This window comes from Equus quagga, chromosome 8, assembly GCF_021613505.1.
Source record: "Equus quagga isolate Etosha38 chromosome 8, UCLA_HA_Equagga_1.0, whole genome shotgun sequence".
Lineage (NCBI taxonomy): Eukaryota > Metazoa > Chordata > Mammalia > Perissodactyla > Equidae > Equus > Equus quagga.
In genome coordinates, this window is record NC_060274.1 from 4184559 (window position 1) to 4197341 (window position 12783).

The 12783-nt window shown below is 36.0% G+C and overlaps 1 protein-coding gene across 1 annotated transcript in view; it reads left to right on the top strand.

Annotated features, from left to right (window-relative positions):
- The window catches only part of PDE10A (phosphodiesterase 10A), a 247668-nt gene that overhangs the window by 174091 nt on the left and 60794 nt on the right, over nucleotides 1-12783 (top strand). The window contains exons 7-10 of the mRNA XM_046670653.1: nucleotides 733-888; nucleotides 2012-2062; nucleotides 3412-3470; nucleotides 5414-5465. Of these exons, the coding sequence (XP_046526609.1) occupies nucleotides 733-888; nucleotides 2012-2062; nucleotides 3412-3470; nucleotides 5414-5465 (318 nt within the window). The remainder of the gene's footprint in view (nucleotides 1-732; nucleotides 889-2011; nucleotides 2063-3411; nucleotides 3471-5413; nucleotides 5466-12783) is intronic.

The window sequence follows — 12783 nt, forward strand, 5'->3', positions numbered from 1 at the left end:
CTTATGATAAATAATTGATAATTATTGGAGTGTTTGAATACTTAGTATGGGCCTTTGAGCTTCAATGAGAATGACTATCATTAACATACGCTTTTGTATGACTCCAACTGTAAAAATAGAAAAGAAAGAAATTTTGTATATAATTTCCTTCCTATGGTATTTACATTTGGAGTTATTTTCTCTTTTGACATTTTACCTGTAAAGCCCTAAAAAGAATTCTGGCACATAGAAGGTGATGAATGAATGAATGTTAACCATTGTAATTACTTTTATTATTGCATTAATATATATTGATTAATTAAATTCTGCTGTATGAAGATAAACATTAAAGCAGTGTTTGGGTATAGGTCCATGTTGCTAAAGATAAGCATTTTCCTTAAACAAGGCATATAGTGGCCATCATCATTTGATTTTCCTTTGAAAAGGACCATTTATTATTGGTGACAAATAGGCAATTTCTGATAGAAATAAGAATCATAACTTGGGGCTGGCCTGGTGACTCAGTGGTTAACTTCAGTGTGCTTCACTTTGGTGGCCCTGGTTCAGAACTTGGGCACAGACCTACACTACTCATCAAGCCATGCTGTGGCGGCAACCTACATACAAAATAGAGGAAGATTGGCAACAGATCTTAGCTCAGGGCCAATCTTCCGCACCAAAAAAAAAAAAGTCATAATTTAACAATTCCATTTTCTTCACTGAATTTATAACTTTTCTACTTTTATTTTTCAGGATGAACGATTTCCAAGAGGTACAGGACTGGAATCAGGGACTCGTATCCAGTCTGTTCTTTGTTTACCAATTGTCACTGCGATTGGTGATTTGATCGGTATCCTTGAGCTATATCGGCACTGGGGCAAAGAAGCCTTCTGTCTCAGTCATCAGGAGGTGAGGCCTGAACACTGCTCGTTAGGACTTTAGTGGTACCTACACCGTGGAAGGTGCTCATTAATACTGTTCAGTGGGTAAATGAATGAATATTTAAAACCACACTTTGCTTAACAACGTTTCCATACTAATACTAATGATTTTTAAAACCAATTTGTTTGTTGTTTTGCAGTTATTTAGAGAAGAAACTGATTAAATTAGAAATATAGTCATTGACTCTAGCAAGCATCTATTTTAACAATAAAAATAAAAGTATACCACATTCTGAATCCAATAGAGTAATAGGATGACTGGAGAGTTCTGACACTGGGTTGCTTTTATGTCTTCTTAAAATTGTCCTGAATGAAAGTTCCAGCATCACATCCATTTGGAAAACAATAGGTTCCATTCACTATTCCCTGAATCAGAATTGGCTCATTAACACTAAAACCAAATACAGTGAGTATCTGTCTGTCTCACCCAATATACACCCAAGTCCCTCAGCGGCCTGCACCCTGTCCACTCACTAGGATGACACATCTCCTGCTCCTTCAGCCACCTCCCTTCCACCACTCCCACTGGACCCTTGAGCAAGGCTGACGGGCTCCTAGTCAGAGCCTGTGCGTCTGTTCTGCCTCTGCTTGGACTGCGCTGTCTTCCACATCCCCACCCCCAGCCACTTCCTTTACGAACATCCTCAAACGCGGCCCTGTCAGCAGGACCTTCCTGAGCACTGGGTGTAGACTTGAGCGCTTCCTGTCTCCCATCCCTTTTCTCTCTTTTGTGTCTCTTTCTCTCTGTAGCCGCCATCAGCAAGGGATACGCCGTGCACTTCACTGGTTTTCTTTCTTGTCTTTCTCTCTCCTCCCAGGACACTGTAAGCTATTCTGTTGTTTTTGGTGTTGATGCTGCGTCTCCAGCATCCAGAATAGCGCCTGGTACCCAGCAGGCACCCGCTCAATATGTGTCCAGTGAATGAGTAATAAAAGGAGTAGAATAGCTTGTAACTTCAGAACTTGTCAGCAAAGTTTTGGAAACATTTCATCTTTGACCTCAGAAAATTCTTCATATCCATTAATGCTAGAGCCTGTCATTGGGATGTCTGCATGTGACTAATAAAAACCTGTCTCATAATTTTTTTTAGGTTGCAACAGCAAATCTTGCCTGGGCTTCAGTGGCAATACATCAGGTTCAGGTGTGTCTCTGGGATGTTTTCATGGGGCTTCCGAAGAGACAAGAATGTTTACGGGGCAGCATCGGGGAGTGGAGTGGGGGCCAATAAGTAACGCAGTGCTTATTCCTGGATAGCAGATATTTTGTTATTTCTAAAATTTTTTAATCTATTCACTTACATTTACTTACTCCCTGCCTTAAATATCTTGCAATTATTTTTATATATTTATATAAAATATAAATCACTTATGCAATAAGTGGTATGTGTCCTATTATGGCTTTTGCTTTCCACTGAAAGCCCAGGAGCTATCTCCTACTGGCAGCAACATTGATAGATTTTTTTTTTGATTACTTTTTTGTTTTGTTTTTGCTGTGGAAGATTTGCTCTGAGCTAACATCGGTTGCCCATCTTCCTCTTTTTTTGCTTGAAGAAGATTGTCCCTGAGCTAACATCTATGCCAGTATTCCTCTGTTTTGTGTGTGGGTCACTGACACAGCGTGGCTGAGGAGTGGTGTAGGTCTGCTCCCAGGGTCCAAACCCATGAACCCGGGTCACTGAAGCAGAGCATACCAAACTTACCCATGATGCCATGGGACCTACCCCAGTATCAATGGTATTTTTATGACTCCATTTCCTAAATTAAAGAATCCTCTGAACTAAATGGAATATGAAATCATTAATCTTACATTTCAGATACCCGGTTCTCTTGAAAATATGATCTAATTTGAGAGAACACAAACTACGTAGAGTTTTCCTAGTAACGAGACCTTATAGTTCAGGAACACGGTCTCCCTACAATTCTGCTTTGTATCTTCCGCTTCTCCTTTTTTGTTGCTGTTTTGTTTTTTTAAGTCCGTTTCAGCAAACTCAGGTTGATCTGGAACTGTGAGCTAGAAAGAGAAAAAAATATATTGTTAGAAGATAATAGTATGAGGAGCAAGGACTTCTCAGGTCTGACAATATCGAGCGTAGGTAGAAATGTGCCCAAGGACAATTTGTTAAAGTCTAAAGTAGATGGAAAGAGTGACTCTGCAGGTAGAATGTCTGCGTCCTGATGCTATAGCTCCATCACTTAGCATCTCTGGAACTTAGCCAGGTTCTAAACCCCCTCTTGCCTCAATTATAAAAATAAACCCAAAATCTGTAGTGTTTTGTGGTGATTAAATGAGATAAGAAACATAAAGTGCTTAGAATAGCGCTTAGCACATATAAGCATTCCATAAATATGAATTGTTACTACTCTGATTACATTATAGACAGAGTGATTCTGTTATGCCTTTTGCAATAAAATAAGGTAAATAGTATCCTGGAGTTTTTATTTTTAAATCAGCAGAAATGTCATAATGAATAGCTATTCTTTTCTATGGCAGGTGTGCAGAGGCCTTGCCAAACAGACTGAGTTGAATGACTTTCTACTCGATGTGTCAAAGTAAGTGTCCCTTTCTAGGGATGTGGTACTTCCCATCCATCATGGTTTAAATTAAGTGCAGGCCCTGGTAGCAAGGAACTGCGGCGACTGCAGTCAATAGCGGAAGATCCGTCTTCCCTGTGTGGGTACTCGGGTAAGAATGGTCCATCGTATTTTGGACTATAGAGCTGCCTTCTCTTGCATGTTCCCTTTACAAGGGAAGCATTGCAAATGTATACGTAATGATCTTCATCTGCGATTTGGTGTATATTTTGTAGGTAGGGTCGCTAGAACACGTTACAGACACTAAGTTTTTCTGTTTTTGTAGGAGCAAACAGACAGCAAGACACGCAAAGGAGAGGAAATGTTCTAGTTCATTATTTTCCAAAAAATCCTCTCTGGCATCTCTACAAATGTCAGTAAATCAAACCACAATATTAATATTATTTGTTGAATTTTCCCACGTATAGTAGCTCAGGTATCATTTTAGGGAAAATGTCCCATTTCCCTGAAGTTTGACCTAGAAAAACCCCCTTGGGCTGGCAGTGGAAACAATTACAGATAGTTATTAAATTCTGGGTTCGTATTGGTTTTGCTTGCTACAGGGAAGGGCTTCTGTATGTCTGACCCATCTACTTGTTGAAATCTGAGAAATGCCCCAAGATAGGGTAACTTCAAGGTCATGTCCCCTGACAGGTTTACTAAAGAAATGACGTATCTGTTCTTCCCCGGCCGCCAGCAGTGGCTCTGATCCTGTTCTGTCCCACTTTTCACTTTGGCAGCAGTTTATGACTTACTCGTCAAGAAGTACTGTGATCCTCACGACCAGTTAGCCTGAAGTGGCCCCTTCATGTTACACTTTTTTCCTGAATTACAAAATTAGAGAAATATGGGCCTAAAAGAGTTCTCTGTCGATTCCCTAGGTCAACTCTCTTCTTTGGGACAGAATTAAACAATAGTTCTGGGACACTTGATATTACTACCTCCAAACACATAGAAAGGGAAGCTGGGCACCTTCTCTTGCATGTGTGTTTGAATATGTGGCAAGTCTTCCAAGCTCTAATTAAACCATGTGACACTTTAAATCTATTCCCCAGCGGGAAATCCCGTTTACCATCTTCCTTGCAGTACATTTTTCACTGTACAGCGTAATTAAGCATATTCTCAGTCTTAGTGGCTTCAAGGTAAATAATTTGTCTTTCAAATGAAAGGCATTGTGTATTACTATAAGTTATTTTAATTCTGAGTATGTTGCTAAATTTACACAAACCTATGCTGGAAGCAGTACCTTGCCAACAGGTGCTATGTTAAGAGTACTTTTTTCCATATTCTCTATAATTCATGTATGTTGATTCATGTATTTATGAGGGTTGCATTTTAATATATATACCATACACCTCCAAAATATTTATTTTGCTGTTCATAAAAATGGCTATCGATTTTACTTGTGTGAAGTCATCAAGTCCTTATCATTACTTGTATTCTGATATTTCTTCTCCAGTGAATTACATTGCCTTCTCAGTACAGTTAAACTACATTTTAACTTTCCAGTTTTTCAGTGATAATTTATATTTTAACCATATTAATTAGATGTAGCAAATTTAAATAGTTTCAATCAAATCGAAATTATTAATGAAAATATTAAATATGGTGAACCCAATTTTATTCCTTCATAGTTTTAGTTAAATACTACAAACTTTTTCCTCTATCTTGGTACTTCCCAATAAAATAGTTACTTAGTGCATCCTCTGGAATTAGTCTTCATGTTAAAATCAATGGTAAAGTTTCACTTATGTCTTTGAAATAATATTATTGGCTGTTGCCACAAAAGGACAGAAATCAAACAACATTTATCTTTATGTTTTTTATTTAAAAGTAAATAAAACTGGAAAATATATTCAAAGTTTAATATGTTCTGTGTTCTAAATAAAATTACTTACAGGTATTGTGTTTCTTTTTTCCAGAACATATTTTGATAACATAGTCGCAATAGATTCTCTACTTGAACACATAATGGTAGGTTGCCTTTTGTCTTGAAAATGGTTTTATTTCACCCTTTATGTCCTAATGTATGGTGGAACATTTTAATGTATTAGACATACAAGATCTTTTAAATATGATGAAAAGGGGGTGCTGAAGGCCTCACCTTGATTTATTTGTCACTTCCATTAATTTTAGAGAGTTTTGAAGAACATTTTGAAGACTATCTGAGTTTTTCATTATTTAGGTGGCAAACTATGCTTTGGGAAAACATTTAGTTTCTTTTTATATTCTCCAAAATACCTTTGGCATAGAGGTTGTGTTAGGAATTCCCAACTGATTCTTCCTGGTCTTGAGGTTCATTCTACTCAGCTTTAGTCTTAATTATTCCTCTTTTCTAGAAGGCTAATAGGCACCTGGAGCTGAAAGCCATACAAGGGGGGCTTTATCCGTGTTTCTCTGTGCTCCTGCTTTCGTGCTATGGCTAGACTTCATTAAAGAAGTGGCTCGCGGTAGTCAAAGTGACTGTCTGTGTACCCCATGGTGGCCAGGCTTGCTTGGAACCGTTTGTGCCCGGTTCTATATTTTGATAAACGTTCTTCCTCCTTCCCCAGTCTTTCTCAAAATATAGTACTCCTGTCCAATAAGGGTTTCCTCATCTCCAGGTTTCATGATGCACACTGATCTATTTCTCTTTGATATCATGGCGGGCGAGTATGGAGTGGGATATGCTCAGTGTCTTATAGGACAGAAAGTGTACTGAGGGTAATTGGAGAGTGACATTAGGAGTGATTACTTTCCTCACATTCGTTAGGTAATTAGTTAAATTGATGGCTTTATTTGGACAAAAAAGAGAACACTTGATTGCACAGTAAAAAATAACTTCTTTGGTTATGACGAAATTTAAGGAATTTGTAAAGCTGTGAAAAGTATTAACAAGAATACAAAAATATATAGATAAAATACGGACTGACATAGAGTTTGCACTCGGAGTACAAGAAACACTTATTGACTAGTTCTCATATTATTAACAGTATTTTTAAAACAGCTTTATTGAGATATAATTCACATACCACACTAGTCATCTATTTAACATGTTCCATTGAGTGATTTTCTGTATATTCACAGGTAGGTACAACCATCATCAGTCAATTTTAGAACATTTTTGTTACCTCAGAAAGAAGCTCCATACCATGTTAGCCCTTTATGCTCCGATCCCTTCCACACCCCGGTCCTAAGCAACCACTAATCTACTTTCTTGTTCTATGGATCTGTCTATTCTCGACATCTCACATAAAAGGAATCGTGTAATTTGCACGCTCTCGTGCCTGGCTTCTTTCACTTAGCATGATGTTTTAAAAGTTCATCTGTGTTGTGGCATGTATATGGCTGAATAATATTCTGTTGTATGGATATACATACCACATTTTTTTTATCCATTCATCAGCTGATAGACATTTGGGTTGTTTCCATGATTTGGCTAATGTGAATCATGCTGCTTTGAACATTCACATGCAATTTTTTGTTTGAATACCTGTTTTCAGTTATTTTGGGTATATAGTTAGGAGTGGAATTGCTGGGTCATGTGGTAATTCTATGTTGAACTCTTTGAAGACCTGCCCAGCTGTTTTCCACGGCAGTTGCACCATTTTACATTTGCACCAGCAATGCACGGGGGTTCCAGTTTCTCCACATTCTCACTCACACTGGTTATTATCTGACTTTTTGATATTGCCATCATACTAAATGTGAAATGCTGTCTCGGTGTGGTTTGATTGGCATTTCTCTCGGGACTAATGGTATGGAACATCTTTTCATGTGTTCATGAGCCATTTGTGTATCTTCTCTGGAGAAATGTCTATTCAAATCCACCGGCCGCTTTTTAACTGAGTTCCTTGTCTTTTTATTATTGAGTTGTAAGTGTTCTTCATAAATTCTAGGTACAACTCTCTTACCTGATTTATAATTGGCAAATATTTTCTTCCATCCGTGAGTTGTCTTTTTCTTTCCTTGATAGTATCTTTTAAAGCACAAAGGGTTTTAATTTTGATGAATTCCAATTTATCTTCTTTGTCGTTCATGCTTATGGTGTCATATTTAAGAATGCATTGCCAAATCAGAGATGATAAAAGCGTACTCCAGTATATTCTTCCATGAGCTTTATAGCTTTAACTTTTACATTTAGATTTTTAATCTGTGTTAGTTAATTTTTGTTTTTGGTATGAGGGCCCAACTTCATTCTTTTGCATGTGTCTATCCAGTTTTACCAGCACCATTCATTGAAAAGACTATTCTTTTGCTTTATATGGTCTTGTCAAAAATCAGTTGAGCATGGACATATGGTTTTGTATTTCTAGGCTCTCAATTCTATTCCCTTGATCTATATGTCTCTCTTCAAGACACTACCACACTGTCTTCATCACTGTTGCTTTGTAGAAAGTTTTGAAATCAAGAAGTGTGGGTTTTCCAAATTTGTTCTTCTTTTTGGATATTTTTGGCTGTTTTGGTTCCCTTGAAATTCCATATTAAAGTTTGGAAATCTGCTTTTCAGTTTCTACAGAGAATTCAGATAGGCTTATGATAAAGATTGTGTTGAACCCACAGATCAATTTGGAGAATCTTAACACGTTCAGTCTTCCAATACGTGAACATGGGATGTTTTTCCATTTATTTAGATTATCTTTACTTTTTCTAAACAATGTTTTATAATTTTCAGAGGGTAAGTATTGATCTTAATTTGGTAAAGTTTTTCTAAGTATTTTATTTTTTAATGCTATTTTAAATGGAATTGTGTTTTTTAATTTTTTTCAGATTTTTCATTGAAAATATTTTGAAATAAAATTGGTTTTTATATTTTGATCTTGTAACCTGCAAGCTTGGTGAACTCATTATTTTCAATAGTTCCTTAGTGGTTCTTTTTAGGATTTTCTACATGCAGGATCGTATCATCTACAGTTAGTGATAGTTTTACTTTCTCCTTTCCCATCTGGATGCGTTTTATTTTTTTTCTTGCGTGATTGTCCCGGCTGGAAGCTCTAGTACTATGTTGAATAGAGGTGGCAAGTGTGGACATCCCTGTCTTGTTCCTGATCTTGGAAGGGAAGCATCCAGTCTTTCACCATTAGGTATGATGTGGGTTTTTCATAGATGGCCTTTATCAAGTTGAGAAAGTTCCTTTCTATTTTTAGTTTTTTGAATGTTTTAAATCATAATTGGATGTTGGATTTTTATCATCATCCATTTTCTCTGCGTTTGTTGAGCTGATCTTGTGGTTTTTGATTTTCATTCTATTGATGTAGAGTATTATATAAAGTAATTTTTGGATATTAAACTAACCTTGCATTCCTGGGGTGAATCACATCTCATGGTGAATGATTTATATTGGAATTGCCTTAAATTTAATAAAAACTTAAGAAGAGTTGATATCTTAAGCATATATGGAGTGTTCTCATATAAAAACATTGTCTTACTTTAAACTTTCAAAAAATCTATCTTAATTGAGTGTATTGACTTTGGTCCCCTATATTTGTATAATTTTCAGGAAAGACAGTCATTTATAATGCATATAATGTTAGCTGTGGCTCTAATTTTATAGTGTTTACACTACTTCTTTCTTTCTTTCTTTTTTTTAAATATATTTGCTAGGACCTAAGGAACACTGTTGAATGGAAGCCGTGAGAGTAGATATATTTTCTTAATATATGTGCTTTTCGTTTTCCACTGCTACATAAATTTGTTGTAGATTGCCTGCAGGTACTATTTATCAACTTAAAGACTTCCTTCTATTCCTAATTTGCTGTGAGTTTGCATCTGATTGAGTGTTGAATATTATCAAATTTTTGTAGACCATTATTAAAATCATATAATTTTTCTTCTTTTAATCAATTAGAATAAGGAATTATATTAATTTAATACTTAATGTTGAACCATGCTTCCATTCCTGGGGTGAACCCTATTTAGTTGTATGTAATCTTTATTCCTGGATTGGTTGTTATTATTATTTCTGTCTTTTGCATCTACATTCATTAGTAAGATTGCTCAGTGGCTTTCCTTTGTTCTGTCTGTAGGTAGTATTGGTCTTGGGGTTATGCTACACATATAAAATGAATTGAGAAATGTTCCATTCTTTTCTGTGGACTAAAATGGCTTAGATAATAAATGAATTAGTTGTTCCTTCAAATTTGATGTATACCAGCCGTAAAACCATGTGGGTCTTATTAGGGGCTAGATCTCTGATTCTATTTTCAATTTCTTCTATATTAATCCCTTCAGGTTTCCATTTATTCATTTTTGCTATAATATTTCTTGAGTATCTGTTGTACTCCTGTACTAGCTAGCAGCTGGAGTTCTAAAGTCGTGAGCCAAATTCTTCACAGTCCCTGTCCTCGTGCAGCTTATAGTCTAGTGGCGGAGACAGACATTAATCAAATATGATCATAAATGTAAACTTGCAGTCACATTAAGGACCGTGAAGGAACAGAACACAGTGCTGTAAAAGCTCATAATAAGGAGAGTTGATCTAGTTCAAGAAGCGATGCAAGGGTTTCCTAAGGACCTGACCCCGAATCTGAGGGATCAGTAGAAGTCAAGTAGGCAAAGAGGAGAGATGGGTGTACCTTAGGGGAGGAAGGAACAGAATGCTCCTATGTAGAAATGCCCAAAGAAAGGCCAAGTCATCCAGGCTTTGTAGGGAGTTTTGACTTTTAAGTACGGGGTGCAAGATCAGATTTGTGTTTTGGAAAGATAACCCTGCATTAGAGGAGAATGAGGTTCGATTGTTTTGAAAGGCTTTTTGATAATATAGACGAGAGTTCTTATTTCCAGATGAACAAATTTGGGTAATCTTTAAATTCCTAGGTTATCAGTTCATCCAGTTTGGTGTTTCCCATGGGGGGTGATATTGACATTTTGGGACAACTCTTCCTCCTGACACAGGATTGGGCTGAACATTGCGGATGTTTAGCATCTTTAACCTCTGCGAACTAAATGCCAGGTGTAATCCATCACCACTGGGTCTTTGTAACACACAGAAATGCCTCCACTTGTTTTCAAATGCTCTGTGGTGAGGTGGTTCTGCTGCTAGTTGAGAATTAGTGAGTGGGACTTTCAAATTAATTTTTATAAATTTGTAGGTACTTTTAATATCCTTCCAATCGGTACTGATATTCCCTTCCTCATGCAATTATGCTATTAATGAAGAGACTCTCTCTCTCCTCAGACTTGCCTTGAGCTTTTTTGTTAATCAGGACTCTGGTGTAAGCCAGAAAATGTCAACTACCTAACTCAACTTAGCTCGAGAGAATAAACGGGGAAATTTCCTGGCTCATATCACTGAATATTCAGAGCCCTTGAATATTCAGACTTCTATAATACTGGACCAGGGCGCTCAAGTTATATTTGCAGGAATATCTCCTTCTCTGCTTAGCCTCCCTCTGCGTGGTCCTTCTCACAAGCTGGCGAAGTTGGCTGTGCCAGAGCTAAGCTTAATTCATAAATAACTAGTGTCATCACCTACTTCATTACCAAGATTAAACAAATGGCATACTTTTGTTTCCTCTTGTTTTACCTGCTGATCTTATATATTTTTTGACACAAGCAGATATGTGAGGTCTGTTTTTTAGTTAACTTTTTTATGTGATGTCTGTAGTTTCTTAGATATCTTTTACTAACAATTTTTACAGTTTCATTGTAGTTTTAGTAGTTTCTTTGCTCATCGCTCTTGTCGCCCAAATCTTCCCGTGCTTTCTTGAACTCATCTGTTTGTTTATTTTTGCTTGAACACATCTCCCTTTCCAAAATAGTTCCCAGGTAGTAATTTTCCTGAGTACTATGTACTTCAGAACTGTCTTTCTTTATCTTGCCTTGTGATTGAATGCTAGTTTGACTTGGTAAAGAATTTTAGGTTTAAAATAAGTCTTCCTCGGAAACTTGAAGGTATATTTTCACTGAAATTTAAATCCGCTATTGCTATCAAGAATTGTTTTTTACTTACAAGTAAACATTTGTGAGTTTGTGAGTGTGTGAGCGTGCATAGGAGTGGATGGTGGCTTTTACAATGACCTGGTGCCTGGAGTTCATAAATATTACCAAATATGTCTAGGGTATCTTTATTAATTCCTTTGCAGCATATGAATGTCATTTCCAACCGAAAGCTTAATATTTGGGTAGAATGGAAAGGTAAACTTACGTTTAGAGTCACTCATTTTAAAACAGAAGCCTTTCTTACTACCTGTAATTGTTTTTCAGTTGATTCTTTTGATTTTTCAACATCTTCAATAACATCATCAAACAATAAAACTTTCGTCTCTTCAAATATATATACTCTCCTCTTTTCTTACCTGATTGTGTGTTAATAATTATGATAACATGTTGTCTTGTCCTTAACTTTAGTGTGTAAACCTTAATGGGGTGATTCTGACATTTTACCATTTGCTAAAATACAGACTGTTGTTTTCAGGAAAATATTATTAAGATATCTATGTTTATTCTTCTATTCCATTTTGCTACATTTTTCTCATGAATGATTGCTGCATTTCATCACATGCATTATTTGGCAACCATAAAGATAATCATATGATTTTCTTCTTTGTTTTATAGTTATTATGAATTATAATAAGACTTTTTGATACTTAGTTCTGACTAGTGTAATTTTTAAATATTATAATATTTGTTAATTTATGCCTACGTTTGATTTGCTACTGTTTTTATTTATGATTTTCCTTCTGTCCAAGTTACATTGGTCTATGATTTTCATTTTTATAGTATCATCTTTGTCAGTTTTCAGTATTGGTGACATAGCAGGGGTTGTAAAAATAACTGGAGAAGTTTTGTTCTTTCTGAACTTAGAACGGTTTAAAGTGGATGGGAATTTATTTATTGAAGATTCTTAAATAATTCATATTTGAAATCATTTGAGCCTCATGCCTTTTATGGGGATAATTCTTCAACAATTTTTCAATTGTCTTTATGATTCTGGTTCTATTCAGATTTTCAAGTCCTTCTAAACTCACTACTTTTTCTAGAAAGTTTTCCATTTCATCCAGATTTTTACAATTATTAATATAATTTTGTGTCAAAGTATTAAGCAACTAACATTGCCCTAGGCAATAGGGATGCAAATTTTACTGTATATAATTTAATCTTTAATACTGCAGGATCAATATCATTATTTGATAATTCAAGATCTCGTGAGTTTGCAAAAGAAATAGGTGATTCTTCTGTATTTGCCAACAATACCGTCCCATGACTCTCTTCCTACCTGTATGCCATTCATCCTTTCTCAAACGTTTATTTAGAGTTTTTGAGTGATGGAGACCTTCTATGTTCTAAGCTAAGAGTTGGCAAACTTTTTTTT